This window comes from Microcebus murinus, chromosome 6 (assembly GCF_040939455.1).
Source record: "Microcebus murinus isolate Inina chromosome 6, M.murinus_Inina_mat1.0, whole genome shotgun sequence".
Classification (NCBI taxonomy): domain Eukaryota; kingdom Metazoa; phylum Chordata; class Mammalia; order Primates; family Cheirogaleidae; genus Microcebus; species Microcebus murinus.
In genome coordinates, this window is record NC_134109.1 from 36,004,947 (window position 1) to 36,026,200 (window position 21,254).

A 21,254-nucleotide genomic window follows, 5' to 3' on the forward strand; every position below is an offset into this window, starting at 1 on the left:
CTTGAATGTCATATTGCAAGTATTCAAAGTGAGGAGTTGTAGGAGAGCAATTTCATTATCGCCCATTAGATAATTATACTACAAGAAAATGAGTGATCAATTATGAGCTACTGTCTTAAAAGCACGATAGGGAGAGTGGGAGGGAGGTTAAAAATGGTAAAGGCTTGACAGTGACTAATGTTCCTGGCAGCTCACTGTCTACATCTCAAACTTGAGATGGGAAGAGAGAAAAAAGATTATTCTTGCTATAACAAGAATTCAACAACTCAACAAATATGACTGCCAGTAGTCAGATGGCAGAATGCTGGACATGGCACCACAGAGACCACATTGCCTGTGAGGAGCTGACTGTCTAGCCAGGCTCAGGACACCAAACAAGAGACATATATGATAAAACAAATGCCAAGTTCTTTCTATGGGAGAGGAGAGAGGGAGAGAAGGTTTTTCAAGAGAAGGAGAGACCATCCCTGGTTAAGGGGAAATCAAACAAGGTTTGGAAGGAGGAAGAGACATTACAGAGAGGAAATTGAGGGGAAGCAGTAGAAAATGAAGTTCACAGTTGAGCCTTCTTCAATTGTGTAGCCCAAGGGCTGGAGTGGTGCTGGATGTACCATAGTTGCTCAATTACAGATTGTTCCTTTCTTGAATCTGTGAGCATGTATAAAGTTTTGCTGCATTGCTCTGTGGAACAGTATGTTCTAAAGAATACCATGCTCCTTTAAGGACAAACAAGGTATGTGCAGGCACGGGAAAGTGGTCCAGTTTAAGACAGGTATTCACAAAGTGCCAGCGAGACAAAAGGCCGAAGAGGTTGCTGAAATTAGTGTGAGGCTATGGAGTCTAGCAAGCGATGTGGGAGGGAGGTTCAGGTCTGTGCCAGAGGTGAACATGGCAAGCGAGGTGTGCGATGGATCTGGGTGGGGAGCAGCTGGAGGTGGGGACACCCGCAGTCCATGCAGCCGAGAAGGCAACACTCAGTGGTGACACTGAGAACAAAGAAGAGAAGAAACAATTTCCAATATTTAAAAACTGACTCAATATAGGGAATGGTTGGGAGGGGAACTACAAGGTTTCAGACCTCCTGGGAAGGAATGGTGATACTGAGTGAAGGATGGGAGTGAGGGGTAACTCGGGGATGGGAGTGCCAAGTACAGCTTTAAATGTGATTAAAAAGTTGGATTTGTCCTCTCTTCCTAGAAAAAATCCCAGGTCAAATATCTTCTTTGTAAAGCCCTCCTAGAGAACTCTGAGCAGAAGGAGTCCCTCTTCTGGACTCTCACAGCACATTGCAAGGATTACGCTACATTTTGAATCTGTCCACCACCTTCGCTAAAATAAAGGGCAATCTCTACACACAGATAGAGTGATGTCGCCCTCCCACCCTCTCTCCCACTTTCCCCCTGGACAAAGTCATCTTGGGAGCTGCACAGCTCACTGATTAAAGTCACAGGCTCTGACGCCAGGCGGGCCTGCCCGCAGGTGGCAATTATTCTAGCTACCAATTGCATGTACCCAATGGCAAGTCAATTTCTCTAAATGTTAGTACTTCAAGCATAAAATGAGATGAGAGGTTCTCTCTCAGGCTTCATTTGATGACCTCAACCTGGCCCTCTCCCAGAAACCACTTGCCTCCTGTAGCAACACCCACCTGGGATATAATTGATCCCACAGTCGATGACTATTGCCCCAGGTTTGATCCACTCTCCTTTCACCATTTCAGGCTGACCAGTTGCAACCACCAGGATGTCACCTTTATTTACCTATGTAAGGGGGATTCGAACATCAGAAATTAGGAATGAAACACACATCAAAAAAAATTTAGGAGTAGAAAGGACACCCCTGAGCTTCGTATTAAATTTTTAATTGTCATCAGCTATTTCATAGGATTTTGGGTCAAGGCCTCAAATGCAAGACATTTCTGACAGCCCTTCACATGCTGAGCTCATTCCTACACACCCCGGAAATCCCTTTCTCTAGCCATTCTACCAAAGGGGAAATTGATGAGAACCTGCAGGGTAGAAGGAGCATAGGCTTGGAGCTGCAGGCCTGGGACTATCTCCCTGGATGATATAACATCTGGAGACTGCTCCTTCTCCTCCACCTTGCAGAGCATTGCTTGGGAGGATTAGAATAGAAAGTACCAGGCCTCTCTCTGGCTCTGTCCTTACATTTAAGAGGCTGCACTGTCAATAGGCACAGGTGCATGTGAGTATTCTTGAGTTCAGGAATCTGATGCAGGGGTCTAGAACAAGCTGCTAAGCTTGATGTCACAGAACCACTGTCACTGTGACATCCTCTTCTGGAGCACCTCCACCTCTGAGGCCACCACTGTCACACACATGGGATCTGGGTGAATCGAGTACTTACACTGCTAATCCCTGTCTACTCGAGCAAATTTTAAATTTGAATTTGTTTCTTCAACTTCTATTAATAAAATGAGATAAGAATTGTAGAGTTGTAACAAATGGGGTTAAATTAGATAATGAGGGTAAAGTACATGGCAGCGTCTGGACCTTAAATGTTAGTTATACCCCCTGTGTGAAGAGCACATGCCACTACACATGGACATTTGTGTACACACACACATTCAGAGAACACCTTCAACTCTACTCTGGACCTCCTACCTCCTCGCCCAGGTTGGCAGTCTTGGAGTGGCAGGTGGTCACTGTGGCATTGTTCCACAGAAGCAAGTCATGCATTGGAGCTCCTACTATTTTACTGCGCCCAACCACCACGGCGTGCTTTCCAGCGATCTGCACCCCTGAAAGAAAACCAGTGTGCATCAGAGTTGGGGAAAGAAGCTGCCCTCATTTGCATGCCACCTACACGGGAAAATGCAGAACCAGCATACAAAAACAGGTTCTTAGCATCAAATAGAAACCTTCCTAAAAACATTTCTTTTTTGGCAATAATATTCTCAACTCTAGGGTTTCAGCTATAAATTGGGACTTGTACATGTGTCCTTCTTACTGTGGGTTTCTGAGAGCAGCTTAAGCCAAGATCCATTCATTGAGTCATAGGGGAGTGGGAAGAAAACCTACACTCAAAGAAAAAAGAAACCCTGACATGCAGCTAAACAGCCATATGGAGGAAGACATCAGATTAAATTACATGGGGAAAACAGTTGAAACCAATGGGGTGTATGTACCAGGGTGGAGAGAAGTGCAGGAAATTAGATTAGTATCAGTAATTCTTTCCAACTTTGGTGAGTTTATGCAGTTCCTCATCCACATTTCTTTTTTGGCTTTATGCCTGAACCATAGGGTTATTTGCAGGGAAGTGATAAAGGGGAAATTTAACTGCAGTGAAGAGCTGTCTTTTTGCTTATTCAGCATCCATTCTTCTGGTTCTTTTCTGGACTGACTCATACTCTACTCATTGGAGATGGCTGGGGTGAACACGGAATAGTGAATGATTGGCCATATATCATCCCCTGGCTGAGAAGATCTAATCCCATGACTGGTTTTTGTTTTGATTTTTTAGCTACAGGGTCTCACTCTGTCACCCAGGCTGGAGTGCAATGGTACAACACAGCTCACTGCAACCTCAGACTCCTGGCCTTAAGTGTTCCTCCCACCTGAGCCTCCCAAAGTGCTAGAATTACAGGCATCAGCCACTGCACCCGGCCCTCCTGTGACTGTTAGGCACAAGGACATACAACAAAGCTGAAGCCAGAGCTGCCTGGGGCCACCAGGTGGAGCCAGAGAGCGAGCTGCCGCCCACACATAAGAAAGCAGAGAAAAGGTCTTGAAGACGCCACTCGAGCCCCTCTACACAGTGAAGAGCAGTGGACCCTTGCTTCTTGCATAACATCAATTTTATCAGAAAAAGATAGCTCTTATACGTTAACATCATGAACAGCTAGAAGACCTCAAAGTATAAAGTGTTTAAAAGGTCACTTTCTGTTCTTTTTAGGATCCAGTGAAAGACTTGAAGCTAATCAGGGCAAAGGATACTGTCACTGTCAACAAGAGGAAGTGAGAAGCCTGCAGCAGCTATAGCTTACGGGATTTCCTTTTAAATCAAGTTGTAATACATTCTTTGCTAAATATGCTGAAGAATAGAAATGTAGCTGTAGGAGTGCACCATAATAGCTCTCCCCAAGGCTTATAGCTTGACCTTTTCTCGCCAACCACAGAAAACTTTTCATTTATGCCATTTTTGCTGGCCAAAACTTTCCACTTAAAACTTCTGACCTACTTCTTTAGAAGACCCACTTCCCTTGTAAAAAATAACCTCTGCTAAAAGTATTCATTATGAAATTAAAATAGCAAGGTGCTAACTAGTGACGGGATGATATGGCCAACTGTTCAGGAGATCCATTTCTAGCCATCTGTCGAGTCCTAGATCTACTGTGGAGATTCGGTGCCCATTTCAGGAGTGGGAACTTGTCACTATTTACCCTTTTAAATGAGGTGGATTCTTATTACCATATAGGTTATTTTTTCACAAAAAATAACCCTGAGCTCAAATCTTGGTTCTGCTGTCTCTTGGACAAGTTACTCGAGTATCTGTCTGAGCTTGTTTTCTTAACTGTTGAACAATATCTACTACTTCATACGGTTGCTGACAAGAGAGAATTTAGGTGAAGCCTTTAATAGACAGGCCTCTCAGCCAATCAAGTCCATTTATTTATGGCCCAGTGTCCCTCCTCTATCCCTCCCCCTGTCAAGCCCAGGCTCCAGGAAATGGTGCTTTCTTGTTGTTTGGTATGTGTTTTTACCTGTCTCTTTGATGAGTTCCAAGCATCCTTTAGGCGTGCAAGGGATGAAACAGTCATTTAGATCACCTCTAGAGAGTTTCCCAGCACTGATACTAGTCAATCTAAAACAATAAAAGTGATGAAAGTTAACAAGAAAATAAAGGTAATTAGGTGTCTTTATTCTCTAGAAGCAAAAACCGTGTGTTCCCAAAATAGAAATATATTATTACATAAATGGAATCATGCAATGTGATATAGGAAGCCAAACCACACTCACCCATCCACATCCTTTTCGGGTGCGATAGCATTGATCACTGCTTCAGTGTTGATAGCATTTTCTGAATCTAAAGGTAGCTGCAGTATGAATCCATGTATGGTAGAGTCTTCATTCAAAGATCTAATGTACTTTAACACCTAAATGTAATGCCACAATTTGTATATCACAGAGAAATCAAGAGAGGAAAAACACTTTCTAAGGCAAAAATCAGGTTGTCTCATTTCCCCTCAACAGTTTATTACAGTCCTCTCAAAATGTACCTCCCCTTGGATCCTAAGATCACCTGTATTTTAACACAGACTGTATCTCCCAGGTGTCTGGTAAGAAATCCATCAAATGAAGAGCTAAGAACTATAATAACTTATTACTACAATAGTTTTACCCATGTTACAATCATCCAGACCAAGAAATGGAGCAGTGTCCAATAATCTTTCTGTAATAAAGATCGTGTGTATGGTGTAATTATGTTCTATAACTTATGCCGTAAAATACAGTGGCAGATATTAAATCCTTACAATGTGGCTGGTGCAACTGAGGAAGTGAATTTTTATTTCTTTTTAATGAAATTCAAATAGGCTCATGGGGCTTGTGGCTACAAACTGGATAGTGCATCTATAGAACAACATTTCCATGACCTCAGAAAGTTTCTTTTCCCTCTTTTCCCTTTGCAGTTAACTCCCCTACCTATGAGCAACCATAGTTCTGACTTAATCACCACTGATTTGTTCTGCCTATTCCTGAACATCATATAAAGGGAATGCATATTTGTTTTTTAAAAACGGAGATAATTATAGGCTGAGGATCAATTTTAACAAATATTGCAGGTGATTTGGAAGCAAATGGTACTGTAGTCACTGTGAGTAAACGTTCACAGGTACGGCACCATGTACTCTGTATTTTCAAGGATTTTCTTCTGGAGGTGGAGTCTATAAAGCGAGAACCAGAAGGTCCTGCATAAGCTAAATGTGTCAGTCCCCAAAGTTCCACTAAACCAAAAACCAGAGGAAAAGCACTTCATTCACCCTCCTAACAATCAATCTGTTAACAGCTCACCTCAGATTCTGTGGCTGTTCTTGGTAATTTAACATGAGTGGCTTTGATCCCAACCTGCAAAATGAACATCAGAAACAGGTAAATGGCAAGAGAACATGAGATAGGGGCCCATTTCTTTTACAGATATGACGAAAACAAACCAGGAGGTGTTAGTCATCCTTTCCCACTTATGTGCTCTGAAGAGCTAGTCCCTCACTTCAACCCATTTGCCAATCACTTGTTAATTGCCACCACTACACTTCAGCAATTTCTTATCTCCTAGTCCTGCTCTTTGGGAAGAGAAAATATTATTGATGAGCAAGCAAACAAAAATTCAATGTCAGACCAGAGGCTGTGCGGTCTAACTCATCCATTTCTGACCACAAATACATAAACTAATGTCTGCTGTGGGTGACAGCTCAAAGGGCAAGGGGTGAGACAGGACCCGGTGGCGGAGGGGGAGGTGGTGGCACTGCTGTGCTAGGCATTACCTCCTCAGCAGCCTTCAGCTTCACATTTATATAAAGATTGGAATCATCTCTGTCGCCAACCTAGAATAATAAATACATGCAAATCAGACGACTAGAGAAAGGCAAAGTGTACAGAAAAGCTTCTACAGTTTTAGTTTTAATAAAAGGCATGTTTAATCATGCGACTCTTGTTGCAGAGAACTTTTACAGGAGAACAAGGAGCCTGTGGGGGCAGGATGGAGATGTGAACACAGGTGCCATTGCAGCCCTGCCCCCAAACAAGGCCCACCTGATTCCCACTGCAACCGCCCAAAAGAAAAGGCAGAGGCTCTGCACGTGTGTTGGAAACTAAGCAAGGGTGACATAGGCCTATGAGAAACACATGGGCCATCTGCAGACATACCACAACAGAGCAGAGGGTTGAGAAATCGTCGTTAGGCAAGAAAAGCGCCTGAGAGGCAGGAGCACCCAGAGGGCACTTTCTGTACCCTCTCCTGCCATCACCCCACCAGGGGCAGTGGCAATCACTCAAGTCCAATCACGTAGAGAAGAGAAACCAGGGAGGATGGGTCTCATTCTAGCCTACCCAGAACAGACACCCCTGTGAGGCAAAGGGCAATCTACTGCTCAAGGCAGAGGGGAAAGTACAGGGCAGAAGCCAAATCCTTTGAACCACTACCTCTATGTTCCTGTGTTTCTTTAATCACAAACAGATTTGTAGTTTTTCATTAAAACCACTTATCTGTAAAACTTCATTTTACGAATATTTTTCCATGTTCTAGGGGATCACATTTCTCTCAAAGTTGCAATACACTGCACTAAGTTTGGTTTCTCCCAAAATTGCAGAGAATATTGCAGAGGGAAATGTAGTTAGGTCCCTCGATACCAAAGATAACTGAAGCATGACTCCTTTTAACAGGCAAAGACCACAGCAAAGATGGGAGCCAGCCTCTGAAACAGTATTTCTAGACCTTGTCATGCTGACGCTGTTGCTGGACACCTCCCTCAGATCTCAGGGGGGTGGCCTGAATCTTGGCTTCAGCTGTCCCTTATACAGAGAATTCCCAGTTTTGCAGTGCTAATTTAAATTTCAAGAGCCAAGCGTGGCCAGCCAAGGTGGCACATGCCTGTAATCATAGCACTCTGGGAGGCCAAGGCAGGAAGATTGGCTTGAGGTCAGGAGTTCGAGACCATGTCTCTACTAAAAATGGAAAAATTAGCCAGGTGTGGTGTCGTGCACCTGTAGTCCCAGCTCCTCGGGAGGCTGAGGCAGGAGGATTGCTTGAGCCCAGGAGTTTGAGGTTGCTGTGAGCTAGGCTGACGCCACGGCACTCTAGCCTAGGCAACACAGTGAGACTCTGTCTCACACACACAAAAAAGAGAGAGATACTTTGTCTCAAAAAAAAAAAGCCAAGAATTCTTTGATGGGAATTTGATTTTCTTTTTTTTTTTGAGACAGGGTCTCACTCTGTTGCCCACCCTAGAGTGCTGTGGTATCAGCTTAACTCACAGCAACCTCAAACTCCTGGGCTCAAGCAATCCTCCTGCCTCAGCCTCCAGAGTAGCTGGGACTACAGGCATGCGCCACCATGCCCGGCTAATTTTTTCTATGTATATTAGTTGGCCAATTAATTTCTTTCTATTTATAGCAGAGACGGGGTCTCACTCTTGCTCAGGCTGGTTTTGAACTCCTGACCTTGATTGATCTGCCCGCCTCGGCCTCCCAGAGTGCTAGGATTACAGGCGTGAGCCACTGTGCCCGGCCCTTAATTTTCTTTTTAATGGTATATTCATACCTAAGTATATTAGTTGCTTCACATGGGGATGTCCCTAGAATGTTAGTGACTTTCACATTTCCTCTTTGGTCATTTTCTATATATGTCCTTGCCCTTACCACCCAACATTCACTGAATCAGTTGCCACATTTGATACACACTGGAATTTTTTTTTTTTTTTTTTTTGCGACAGAGTCTCACTTTGTTGTCCAGGCTAGAGTGAGTGCCGTGGCGTCAGCCTAGCTCACAGCAACCTCAAACTCCTGGGCTTGAGTGATCCTTCTGCCTCAGCTTCCCGAATAGCTGGGACTACAGGCATGCGCCACCATGCCCGGCTAATTTTTTATATATATATCAGTTGGCCAATTAATTTCTTTCTATTTATAGTAGAGATGGAGTCTTGCTCTTGCTCAAGCTGGTTTTGAACTCCTGACCTTGAGCAATCTGGCCGCCTCGGCCTCCCAAGAGCTAGGATTACAGGCGTGAGCCACAGTGCCCGGCCCACACTGGAATTTTTAAGTCAGAGTAAAAAAAGAGATAGTTCTAAATACAAGAGTATTATTTTTAACATTTTCATTCATATTTGTACCTATAATTAGTTATTTAGACTTAGCTTTGCCATTTCATTGCTTACTGCCAGTCTTCTTGTGAGACAGTGTCTCACTATGCCACCCACGCTAGAGTGCAGCAGCGTCATGTCTCATTGCAACCTCAAATTCCTGTCCTTGAACAATCCTCCTACCTTGGCCTCCCAAAGTGATAAAATTGTAGGCATAAACCACCATGCCCAGCCTGCCAGTCCTTTCTAAACTATGAGTTCTCTCTTCTAGAGTTTATTGTCATTCATCTCTCCGGTTGGTGAAATCCAACGGTAAAGTCACTGGGTTGGTGAAATGCAACTGTAAGGTCACTTTTCCAGGAAAGCTATCTGGGCATTTTTCTCAGCCTATGTGTATATGAAAATATTTTTGTGCCGTCCCCTTGCATTTGAAGGACCTAGGCTGATTTGGAATGATAGCATTTTCCTTCAGAGCTGTCATCTTTGGCATCTAGCATTACAGAAGTCTGAAGTCTTCTGTTGCTATTGTTCCTTTATATTAACTATTTTCTGCCTGAATGCTTCTGAAGGAAGTTTTCTATAACTCCAAAACTGCCACCAGTTGCAAAAAGAAAACTTAGTTTCATTGTAATCCTAATGCAAAGGAAAAGAACTTCAAGAAGCCAAATAAAATAATGACTCTTAGTTTGGGTATCTCCTAGAGAACATAGTTATATAATCATCAATAGGCTAGATGCAAAAAGAACGTTTAAAGATTCTTATTGAGTACAACAAACACTATTCTGGTGGTGGGCATACTAAAAGTCCTGACTTAAGAATTATACAAGGTGTCCATGTAACAGAAACATTTGTACTCCCTTAACAGTTTAAAATAAAAAATATTGAAATCTTAAACAAACAAAAAGAAAACACCAGTAGCAGTCACGTGGGTAGGTGGAAGTCTGGTTTCCCAGAACAATTCTTAATCCCATTACAAGTTTATCAAGAAAATTACTTAAGCATTTTATCGGGAATGCTGATTTCTTCCTTGAGGGTAGTTGTGCATGACATCATCCAATAAAGGTCCTATTACCCAGAGGGAACTTTCCGTACCCTCTCTTGCAGGAGAACGGGTTAGGCACAATATTTTTTACATCAGGAATCAGCAAATTGTTTATGTAGTGGGGCCAGACAGTATATATTTCTGGTCTTGTAGGCCACATACCCTGTCACAGCTGCTGCTGCTGCTGTCATGTTCTTGGCAGCATTTGGATGTGAGCCAGTTTACCAATCCTTATTTTACTCCATAAAGATATCTTGGATATTGGTCTACTCACTAATTTTTCTTTGTTTCAGGGAACTTTTGTAGCTATTCAAGCCAGCTGAGTTTATTAATTTTATTGTTTCTGTCCATTCCAACTTTTACATATATACTTGGGCCAGATCATGAACAATTAGAAATATATATAAATCATTTAAACTATCATAGACACTCTTTGTAAGTAGTACAGGTAAAGGATACCTTATCTGGAAATTCAAAATCTGAAATGCTCCAAAATCTGAAACATTTTGAATGCCGACATGATGCCACAAGTAGAAAATTCCACACCTGGCCTCATGTTGTGACAGATCATGTGACTGTCATATGATAGTCAAAACTTTGTTTCGTGTACAAAATTATTTAAAATACTGTATAAAATTACCTTCAGGCTATATGTGTGAGGTGTATATGAAACATAAGTGAATTTCATGTTTAGACTTGGGTCCCATCCTCAAGACATCTCATTATGTATATGCAAATAGTCCAAAATCCAAAAATATCCAAAATCTAAAACACTTCTGGTCCCATGCATTTTGTACAAGGGATACTCAACCTGTACTGTCATTCCTTCTGTAAAAGACAGGGAGTCTGTATGGCTTGAGGGACTGTGGTCAGACTTACATTTTAACAAGAGCTGTGGTTATGGTCAAGAGGAAAGACAGGAGGTATCTAGATAGAAGCCTAAAACCAGTAAGGAGGGGACCATTGTGGCCCCAGGAGTGGGAGCACTAGGAATCAAGAGGAATAGCCCCTAAGGGAGTGAGGGACAGATGACCTCGGGCTTCTGGTTTGGACGTGAGGGAAGATGGTGGTGCCTGCCCCAGGGTGGAAAGATGAGAGGTCAGACAGAGAGATGCAGTTACAACATGTTACATAAGCCTTGCATCATAGATGTTGACTCTTGTGCTAAAGTACAAAATTAAAAGATTCTACCACTGTTTAATCAGCAAGGACACAGTTGTAGAACAGTTTACATAATAAAAACACTTGTAATCAATAAATTTAAAAAACAAAGTTGGAATCAATTTTAAAGGTGGGGGGAGACCTTCCCCATATTACTAAGAAAGGGTATACTTCTTGACATTTTCTCTTTCTACAATAAACAATTTGCGAGAATATACCAAGAAATAACCAGTCCCCAAATGCACCAGTATACACCCACAACATGTACTTTTGATTCTTAGTAATTTGTTCAAATGAATGCTCTGAGTTTCCTGTTCTCCAAATCAATACTTCAAACATTCATTCATACATTTATCTGCACAAATATTTATGACATACGTCCTACCAAGTTATTGAATGCCTCCCTACTGGATGAATCTGGAGCTCAGTGAAGAAACTCTAGTTAGAGACCTAAATTTGGACGTATTCCCTCATGAAGCTATGGAACTACGTGAGGTCCAGAAGAATAAAATGCAGAAGAGATCTGAAGGGTGGGCCCTAAATAATTCAAATGGGTTAGGTTTCAGGGAGATTAGAAATAACAAGCAAAGGAGACTAGAGAAGGTGATTTTTTGCCTTGTAAACCAGAACTAGATGCATTTTTATATGGAACACCATTGTTTTTATTTGTTTGTTTTGTATGTTGCTCAGGCAATGGTGTCATGGTAGCTCCCTGCAAGCTCAAATTCCTGGCCTCAAGCAATCCTCTGCCTTACCCTCCCAAAGTGCTAGGATTACTGGACTGAGCTGCCACACCCAGTCAACCAAGTCAACCATCTGTAATTGAAAGAAGTGACAAACGATGATTATCCAGGCTTCAGTATTTGGCAAACATTCTCAAAAAGGAATAAAATGAGCCTGGTGCTTCAAGAAAAACAAATAACTGTATTTGTTGCCAATGACAAAATTTGAGTTTAAGCAAAAATTAGAACTTTTTATCCGTCCCTATGAGCTTGACAGCTTCTCAATACTTTAATAAGGCGTTTCTGATGAGCTCTTTGGTGATATTAATGATTGTGATTCTTTTTATATTGCATAATGAAATGTGTTAACATTTGGAAGATATGCATAATTCAGTGAACCATTATTTTCCAAATGAGGAATGAAGGATGTAACATTTTGATGTAACAAAGTATGCAAGGCTGAAAAGATGTAACAAATTATAAAAGTTCACTGATACAGTTTCAGATTCTACATTGCAACTAATCGAAAAATATCCAGTTATCTAGGAAGACTATTAAAAATTTTTTCCCCTTTTAAACTATATATCTGTATAAGGCAAGGTTTTTTTCATGTTTCTATGAAACCAGCACACAGCAAGGGGACTGTATACAGAAGCAGATGCGAATCCAGCTCAGAGCCACAGTACACAGTTGGGCAAAAATATGAAACAATGCCTCTCTTTTCACAAAATTTTGTCTTCAAAAAGTTATTTTTCCACAAAAATGTTATTTATGTTAACATATAATGAGCTTACTACTCCCATTTTAAAATGAATATCTTTAAAACTTCTTAGTTTCAATTTCTAATACAGTAAATATTAGTGGGTAAATCTACACAAACAAAAATTCTTTGAGGTCTTAAATTTTTAAGAGTGTAAAGGGGTCAGACTAAGACCAAGTTCAAGAGACACTGGCCTAGGAGAAGTGTATCCACAGAGAAGAGCAGAGGGCCAAGATACACAGAAACATTTCATTTTAAAAAATTTTTTTAACTAATATATATATGTAAAATTAGCCGGGCATGGTGGCGCATGCCTGTAGTCCCAGCTACTCGGGAGGCTGAGGCAGAAGGATTGCTTGAGCCCAGGAGTTTGAGGTTGCTGTGAGCTAGGCTGACGCCACGGCACTCACTCTAGCCTGGGCAACAAGTGAGACTCTGTCTCAAAAAAAAAAAAAAAAAAAAATTTTTTTTGTCTTATTTTTCTTCCAAAAGCTCATCTGGAAACAACAAAACATTTCAAAATTGAACTGAAAAGGGGGATCCTACAAACAGAAACTGAAAGGTATAAGGTTTCACAAAAGCTAAAAAAATTAAAAAATAAAAAATAAATAAAAAAGAAAAGATAGAAAAATGTAGGGAGGTCCGAAGAGCGTTTTCTGAAATTCTATTGGTAGTTCGAGTAAGGAGAACATTAACAGAAATATACTCTCATAATACCTGTAAAATTGCCAGGCCTGGTGTGAAACCAGGTACTTGCTCCTTCATCTGAGTGACTTCATTCTTCAGTCTCTCCCTTATTTGTCTAGAGAAAAAGGAAAGGGTGGAGTTCACTTATATTTCAAGCACAAATAAGTGATGTAGATTATTAGATGTATTTCTCTTTTAAGTTAAAAACACTTTCACTGAATGGATATCTGGTATATATTATATGCCATGAACCTTCTATCAATTTTCTAGGCCTCAAGTAGATATGGATCTTTTCTAACTCCTACTGACACCAACTGGGCCAGGGGGTGTGGGAAGCTAGTTCAAAATGTATTTATCAGGCCGGGGGTGGTAGCTCATGCCTGTAATCCTAGCACTCTGGGAGGCCAAGGTGGGAGGATCGTTTGAGCTCAGGAGTTCAAGACCAGCCTGAGCAAGAGCAAGACCACATCTCTACTAAAAATAGAAAGAAATTAATTGGCCAACTAAAAATATATAGAAAAAATTAGCTGTGCCGGGCGCTGTGGCTCACGCCTGTAATCCTAGCTCTTGGGAGGCCGAGGCGGGCGGATTGCTCAAGGTCAGGAGTTCAAAACCAGCCTGAGCAAGAGCGAGACCCCGTCTCTACTATAAACAGAAAGAAATTAATTGGCCAACTGATATATATATATAAAAAATTAGCCGGGCATAGTGGCACATGCCTGTAGTCCCAGCTACTCGGGAGGCTGAGGCAGAAGGATCACTCGAGCCCAGGAGTTTGAGGTTGCTGTGAGCTAGGCTGACGCCACGGCACTCACTCTAGCCTGGACAACAAAGTGAGACTCTGTCTCAAAAAAAAAAAAAAAAAAAAAAAAAAAAAAAAAAAGAAAAAATTAGCTGGGATGGTGGTGCGTGCCTGTAGTCCCAGCTACTCGGTAGGCTGAGGCAGGAGGATTGCTTGAGCCCAGGAGTTTGAGGTTGCTGTGAGTTAGGCTGATGCCATGTATTCATCAATGGCATTCAATCATACAGTGAAGAAACAAAAACTTGGATCAACACTGCTGGAATGCACTGATCCTTACCTTTTTTTTTTTTTTTTTTTTTTTTTAAAACAGGGTTTTACTGCATCAGGTAGGCTGGAGTGCAATGGCATCATTATAGCTCACTACCACCTCAAACTCCTGGGCCAAAGCAATCTTCCTCAGTCTCCTGAGTAACTAGGACTACAGGTGTGTACCATCTGCCTGACTGATTTTTCTATTTTTTGTAGAGAGGAGGTCTGGCTACCTGAGAGATGCGACCTGTTCAGGCAGATCTTGAACTCCTGGCCTTAAGAGATCCTCCTGCCTCGGCCTCCCAAAGTGTTAAGATTACAGGCATGTGCCACTGAGCCCAATCTAATCCTCATCTTTTTCAGCATTTCCACTCTCCAGGTGCTGCCATGAGAACATTTTGCAGGAAAGAACTCGTTTTGCTCAACCTACCATAGTAAGACAACAACAGGGTATCCACAAAGCTGAATGATCTCTCAGTGAACCTCACTCCAAATTCGATAGGAATTTACAAATTATATTCCAAGTCATAAAAGAATTTTGATTATGACAGAATTTAATACAAGAGTCAAAGTATAACCTCTTATGAAACTAAGATAATTTGCCAACACATACCTTCTCATCAACAGAGTAGGGCATTAAGTAGGTTAAATTACATCCATAAATCTTCAAAATAGCTCATAGCTAATCTTACCCAGGTATGATATATGATATAGCCTTCAACTTGAACAGGCTGTTTCTCTTGCAGAACCAGTTTTTTTTTTTTTTTTTTTTTATTTTTTTTTAGTTATTTATTTTTAGAGATGGGTGTCTCTCTATGTTGCCCAGGCTGGTCTTGAACTCCTGGCCTCAGGTGATCCTCCCACCTCAGCTTCCCAAAGTGCTGAGATTACAGGCCTGAGCCACCCGCTAAGGAGAACCAGTTTCATCATTTACTTTTCTTCATCTTACCCACCTTAACTACACTTGATGTAAAAATATACATGGTTTCACTGAGTCTATCAGGGCAAAAAAAAAATATACATGGTAAATCACAGGTATCTCTTCCCTTGTTGTAATTTAACTACTCCCAGCTCCACTTCTCCACATTTTATAAAAAAACTGACATAACCAGGCACAGGAGTCAAGAAGTCCTGGGCTCAAGAAATAGATCATTGGGACTGGCCTAGTAAACATCAAGATGGTTGAATGGTATTAATACAAGAAGTCAAATCCAAGACTTACAAACTTCATTTCCAGTTAGTGACCTTATTTTTTCACATCAATGTTCTCTACAATAATACAGTTCAATGGAAGAATTAATAGACCATTAGATTTTTTTTTAACTGGGATTTTGGCCTGGACAGAGGCCACAGTTCTGCTCTAGAGACAAGAGAACAGGAAATCCCAGAGCTGCCCAGTTTTCCCTCTCCAGCAGGGCCAGCCTCCGCTGCTCCCCTGAATGACAATCAGCTGTGGAGCTAGGCATAGCCTAACACCCCTAAATAGCCACCCAGCCACAGCCTCTGGGCATAGCTTAACACCCCTAAACAGTCGCCCAGTCATCTCTTCTGCCTTACTCTTACACAAATTCTTAGACAATCATTCTTTCCAAAGTCCATTACAAAATCCAATTCATTCTGTTTAACATGATGGCTCAATATCAAACCTTTGACATAAAAAAGCATTGATAAAATATAACCTAAGAGGGACGTAACCTAAACAGAAGCTTGTTATGGTAGGCAAAGGAGGCAGCAAGAAATCTACATGATGAAAAGAAAGCTGACATTAGACAAAAGAAAAACACTGAAATGGAGCACAGGCTTAGAGTAATTCTCAAAAAGTACATAGATAACACCTTTAGTAGCTTATCGGAGAAAAATCAATAACATTCACCTTAAAAATGTAGGCAAAATATAGTGCTCTAGGGCTCTTTCATTCTTTCTCTCTTCTTTTTTTTTTTTTTTTTTTTTTTTTGAGACAGGATCAAAGACAGGAACAAGACCTGTTCTGTTCTGGTCTTGTTCTGTTGCCCAGGCTACACTGCAGACCTGTCATCATAGCTCACTGCAACCTCAACCAATTCTTGCCTCAAGCAATCCTCCCATCTCAGTCTCCCAAAGTTCCAGGATTACAGATGTGCCACAGCTTCCAGCCTAGGGCTTTTTCTAAACACACACAAATTAATTCTTCCCTCCCTAAAGAGATTATTGTTATAAGATTTTAACAATGTAGTGAACCACAATTTTTTTTTTCTGAGACAATGCAGTGTCATCATTATAGCTCACTGTAACCTCAAACTCCTGGGCTCAAGTGATCCTCCTGCCCCTTCCCAAGTAGCTGGTACTACAGGTGTGCATGATGCCCAGCTAATTTTTCTGTTTTTAGTAGAGATGGGGTCTTGCTCTTACTCAGGCTGGTCTCCAACTCTGAGCTCAAACGTCCTCCTGCCTCAGCCTCCCAGAGTGCTAGGATTACAGGCATGAACCACCGCACCTAGCCAACCACAAATGTTTTGTTTAATTTGTTTCATTTCTATTTTGTTCCTGTTGCTTTATTTCGTTTGCTCATTACAACTTTTCTACTGCTAAAAAAAAAAGCTTCAAAAGGTTTTAAAAACATAGTATGTATTTCCTTGTAAAAATAACTGTGATTGTGAGGCCACCTAGTGTTCCAAGGAATACCTATATTTCAAATTCCTCATCATTTAAGTCAAATTAAAAGACTAAATTACCTTTTTTTGTTGAAAGAAAACTGATTATCTTCAATCAGTAATATGATGATACATCATCAGTATATAAAACAGTCAACTGATAATAGTACTTTTTATTATTACATATAAGAATAAAATATTTACAATAAAAATTATCACTGGCCGGGCGCGGTGGCTCACGCCTGTAATCCTAGCACTCTGGGAGGCCGAGGCGGGCGGATTGCTCGAGGTCAGGAGTTCGAAACCAGCCTGAGCAAGAGCGAGACCCCGTCTCTACTATAAATAGAAAGAAATTAATTGGCCAACTAATATATACAAAAAATTAGCCTGGCATGGTGGCGAATGCCTGTAGTCCCAGCTACTTGGGAGGCTGAGGCAGGAGGATTGCTTGAGCCAGGAGTTTGAGGTTGCTGTGAGCTAGGCTGACGCCACGGCACTCACTCTAGCCTGGGCAACAAAGCGAGACTCTGTCTCAAAAAAAAAAATAAAATAAAAATTATCACTAAGAAAAAGTAAATTGCTTGATATTTATGACATGACAATAACTCAAAATAGGTAAAAATGTTAATGGATCATCTAACTCTCAGTGAGGGCATCATTAATCCACATACACAATAATATATTAATAATGACTTGTTTTAAGCTTCTAGATCAGGGTTTCTCAAGGTCAGCCCTACTGACATTTGAACCTGATAATCCTCTGTTGTGGGGGCTGTGCTGTGCCCTGTAGGGTACTTAGCACCATCCCTAGCTTCCACTTCTAGATTCTAATAGCACACAGCCCCTCTCTCTCCCATTTGACAACCAAAGTCTCCTCCAGACATGTCCAAATGCCCTCCGGTAGAGGGAGGGAAAAACTGCCCCCCCCCCTTGGAGAACCACTAAGCTAGAGGAACAAATGGAAATAGGGGCTAGGTTGAATTGGTCCACAAAGGCTTCATAAAATATAGAATTTTTTTTTTTTGAGACAGAGTCTCACTTTGTTGTCCAGACTACAGTGAGTGCCGTGGCATCAGCCTAGCTCACAATAACCTCAAACTCCTGGTCTCAAGCAATCCTCCTGCCTCAGCCTCCCAAGTAGCTGGGACTACAGGCATGTGCCACCATGCCCGGCTAATTTTTTCTATATATATTAGTTGGCCAATTCATTTCTTTCTATTTATAGTAGAGATGGGGTCTCGCTCTTGCTCAGGCTGGTCTCGAACTCCTGAACTCAAACGATCCGCCTGCCTCGGCCTCCCAGAGAGCTAGGATTACAGGCATGAGCCACCACGCCGGGCCCAAAATGTAGGATTTTAAAGTGGATTATAAATTCATTTGAGAAAGCTTCAGCTAAGTACGGTACATTCAGCTAAGTACGGTGGGATTCCAGAACAACGTGGTCCCACCTCCCCTACCCACACCCAATCCCAGGAGGTGGGGATGGGAGAGGGCGGCAAGAACTCAGATCCAACAAATTGGTGACATTAGGAATAGACAGTATTGCTAAACTTTTCATTCCTTTCTAAGTCAGACAACCAGATTTTTATGTATAATTCGAGATATGTATTGGGAAGTAATCCAAATATTAAAAATAATTCTGCAAGTCAAACAAAAGAAAACATTTGGCCCCTAGACCACAGTTTTGTCACCTTCTGCCCGTATCAAGAGTTGACACAAGGCAGGTTGGCTCTGAGTATGAGGATCTTGAAGATGTGCCCAACTATATGCCCACGAGGGAGAGTTGTTGCCAGTGGGCCTGCTGGAGAAGGCCAAACTATGAGTGTTACCTAACCACAGAGCACGGCCATAGTAAACAGCTCCAAGGTCCCTGCAGGCCTCTGGAACATGAAAGGGGAGTGTGGAAAGAACTGGGAAAACGAGGTGTCCACTTGGAAGGAAGAACAGGCCAAAAGTTCATAATGAAAAAAGCCTCACAAAGATCTGACCTTCCTGCTTTCCAAGAAGACTAAAAGAAATCTTAGGTAGAAAGGGCTTAGGACTAAAAGGCAGCTTCTATTAATAAGTGAGTGATTGGTGTTTGGGTACCCAAAACTAAAGGAAAAATCGCTTATAACGTTAAGTCATGCAATGCAGTGAAGATAAGTTCCTAACAGGCTCTGGCAAACCCTTTCACAGAAATACTCCCTTATCTCCTGAGATGGGCCAGACCAGAAGCTGTTACATCTCCTGCCCAAGCGTGGGGCAAAGAACATCATGGGGAAAATAATCTTAGCCAACAAAGTAAGAAGGTTGACTTTCCTCTAACTAGTCAAGATCAGACTATAACCTCAAAAACTACCTTTTTTTTCCTTCGGCACAGAGTCTCCCTCCCTCGCCCCAGGTAGAGTACAGTGTCTTAACTCACTACGACCTCAAACTCCTGGACTCAACCGATCCTCCTGTCTCAGCCTCCCAAGCAGCTGGGACTATAGGCAGGTGCCACCATGCCCAGCTAAGTTTTTCTATTTTGGGTAGAGACGTGGTCTCCCTCTTGCTCAGGCTGGTCTTGAACTCCTGACCTCAATCAATCCTCCCGCTTCAGACTCCCAAAGTGTTAGGACTAGCACCCACCAAAAATGACTTTCTAAAAAGAACCAGTTTGGCTGCTTCTCAGACAGATTTTTTCTTTTTTCTTTTGAGACAGAGTCTCACTTTGTTGACCAGGCTAGAGTGAGTGCCATGGCGTCAGCCTAACTCACAGCAACCTCAAACTCCTGGGTTCAAGTGATCCTCCTGCCTCAGCCTCCCGAGTAGCTGGGACTACAGGCATGTACCACCATGCCCGGCTAATTTTTTGTATATATATTTTTTAGTTGACCAATTAATTTCTTTCTATATTTAGTAGAGACAGGATCTCGCTCAGGCTGGTTTTGAACTCCTGACCTCGAGCAATCTCCCTGCCTCGGCCTCCCAGAGTGCTAGGATTATAGGCGTGAGCCACCGTGCCTGTGCCCGGCCTTCTAAGACAGATTGATTGGTTGATTTATTATTTTCTAACAATGGAAAATGCACAGGGAGAACCACAGCCAGGATGTGTCTTGGAGAAGGGTAAAAGTTTGCAATTCCTTTTAGCAACTCATAAGCTCTTGTAATGAAGGAAAATACACTGTTGAGCCTCTGCCACCAATCTTGGAACACTTGGGCAACTCACTTTGCTTCTGGAAAAAGTTTCATAAAGTGCAAAATGGAGGGGAGGGGTGGCTGACTGGCTAAGGAATCCTGCCATCCACTCCTTCAAGGTCAAGGATTTTTTTCTTTTTTTTTTTTTTTTTTGAGACAAGAGTCTCACTCTGGTCCCCGGGCTAGAGTGCCGTGGCATTGGCCTAGCTCACAGCAACCTCAAACTCCTGGGTTCAAGCGATCCTGCTGCCTCAGCCTCCCAAGTAGCTGGGACTACAGGCATGCACCACCATGTCCAGCTAATTTTTTCTATATATTTTTACTTGTCCAGCTAATTTCTTTCTATTTTTTTCTTTTTTAGTAGAGACGAGGTCTTGCTCTTGCTCAGGCTGGTCTCGAACTCCTGACCTCGAGCAATCCGTCTGCCTCGGCCTCCCAGAGTGCTAGGATTACAGGCGTGAGCCACCTTGCCCAGCCATAAGGTCAATAATTTATAGGGTGCCAAGAGCCACCTTTGGGGAAATTAATAAGGACAGCAAACTGCACGGTACAGGGGTAACAGGGGCCTTCTGCACAGTGGATCCAGTATCTGAAGATACAGTTGTAACCAGAGTAGCATACAAATTTGTTTTTAGAGCCTTACACATTCTTTTAATCTTTTTGGCAACCTCAGGAAATAAGACAGTTGTCATTACCCTCACTGCACAGAGAGGAAAGTAAGGCTGGCTGAATTTTCCAAGGCCATACAAGCAGTCTTTATCCCTTAACCTTGTCAATCGGAAGAGAGGGGAGCCATTTCCCTTTTATCCAGTGACCCTCCTCCATGCTAGGCCAGCCTGACACCCCTTCTTCCAGAAGATTCTTCATGCAAGTGGCATAATATAACAGGGGACCACACATCCCGGCTCCAAACCCCATTGTCCAAATCCCAAACCGCCTAATCCTAACCAACAAGCAACTATACTTACTCATAGGCCTCCTCCCCTGTCAGGATTTTTGCTGGTGCCATGACCACAGCTGTTGGCTGCCAGATCTGGACTCTGCCACACACTAGTTGCAATACAACCAGTAGCCTGCCTGGGTGGCTTCTTTAAGACTTAGCAGAAGGTCCCACCTCTCCAGAACTCCCACCTACTTTCCTGCAGTATAAGCCAGCCAGAATCTTCAACGTTCAGATATTCAACTTCTGACCAATCAGCACCTTGGAGCACACTACAGGCAAAT

General features: G+C 42.2%; 1 protein-coding gene across 4 annotated transcripts in view; it reads right to left on the reverse strand.

Annotated features, from left to right (window-relative positions):
• MTHFD1 (methylenetetrahydrofolate dehydrogenase, cyclohydrolase and formyltetrahydrofolate synthetase 1) overlaps positions 1 to 21,254 on the reverse strand; it is a 67,166-nt gene that overhangs the window by 35,651 nt on the left and 10,261 nt on the right. For 2 of the 4 annotated variants that reach the window (XM_076003969.1, XM_076003970.1), the window contains exons 2-8: positions 13,218 to 13,302; positions 6,503 to 6,562; positions 6,033 to 6,086; positions 4,980 to 5,116; positions 4,724 to 4,824; positions 2,625 to 2,761; positions 1,649 to 1,760 (exon numbers count right to left, since the gene is read on the reverse strand). In XM_076003969.1, coding sequence (XP_075860084.1) covers positions 1,649 to 1,760; positions 2,625 to 2,761; positions 4,724 to 4,824; positions 4,980 to 5,116; positions 6,033 to 6,086; positions 6,503 to 6,562; positions 13,218 to 13,302 — 686 coding nt within the window. Of the gene's footprint in view, positions 1 to 1,648; positions 1,761 to 2,624; positions 2,762 to 4,723; positions 4,825 to 4,979; positions 5,117 to 6,032; positions 6,087 to 6,502; positions 6,563 to 13,217; positions 13,303 to 20,998; positions 21,139 to 21,254 lie in introns of those variants that run through there. The other 2 variants (XM_076003968.1, XM_076003971.1) reach the window with 2 other exon arrangements.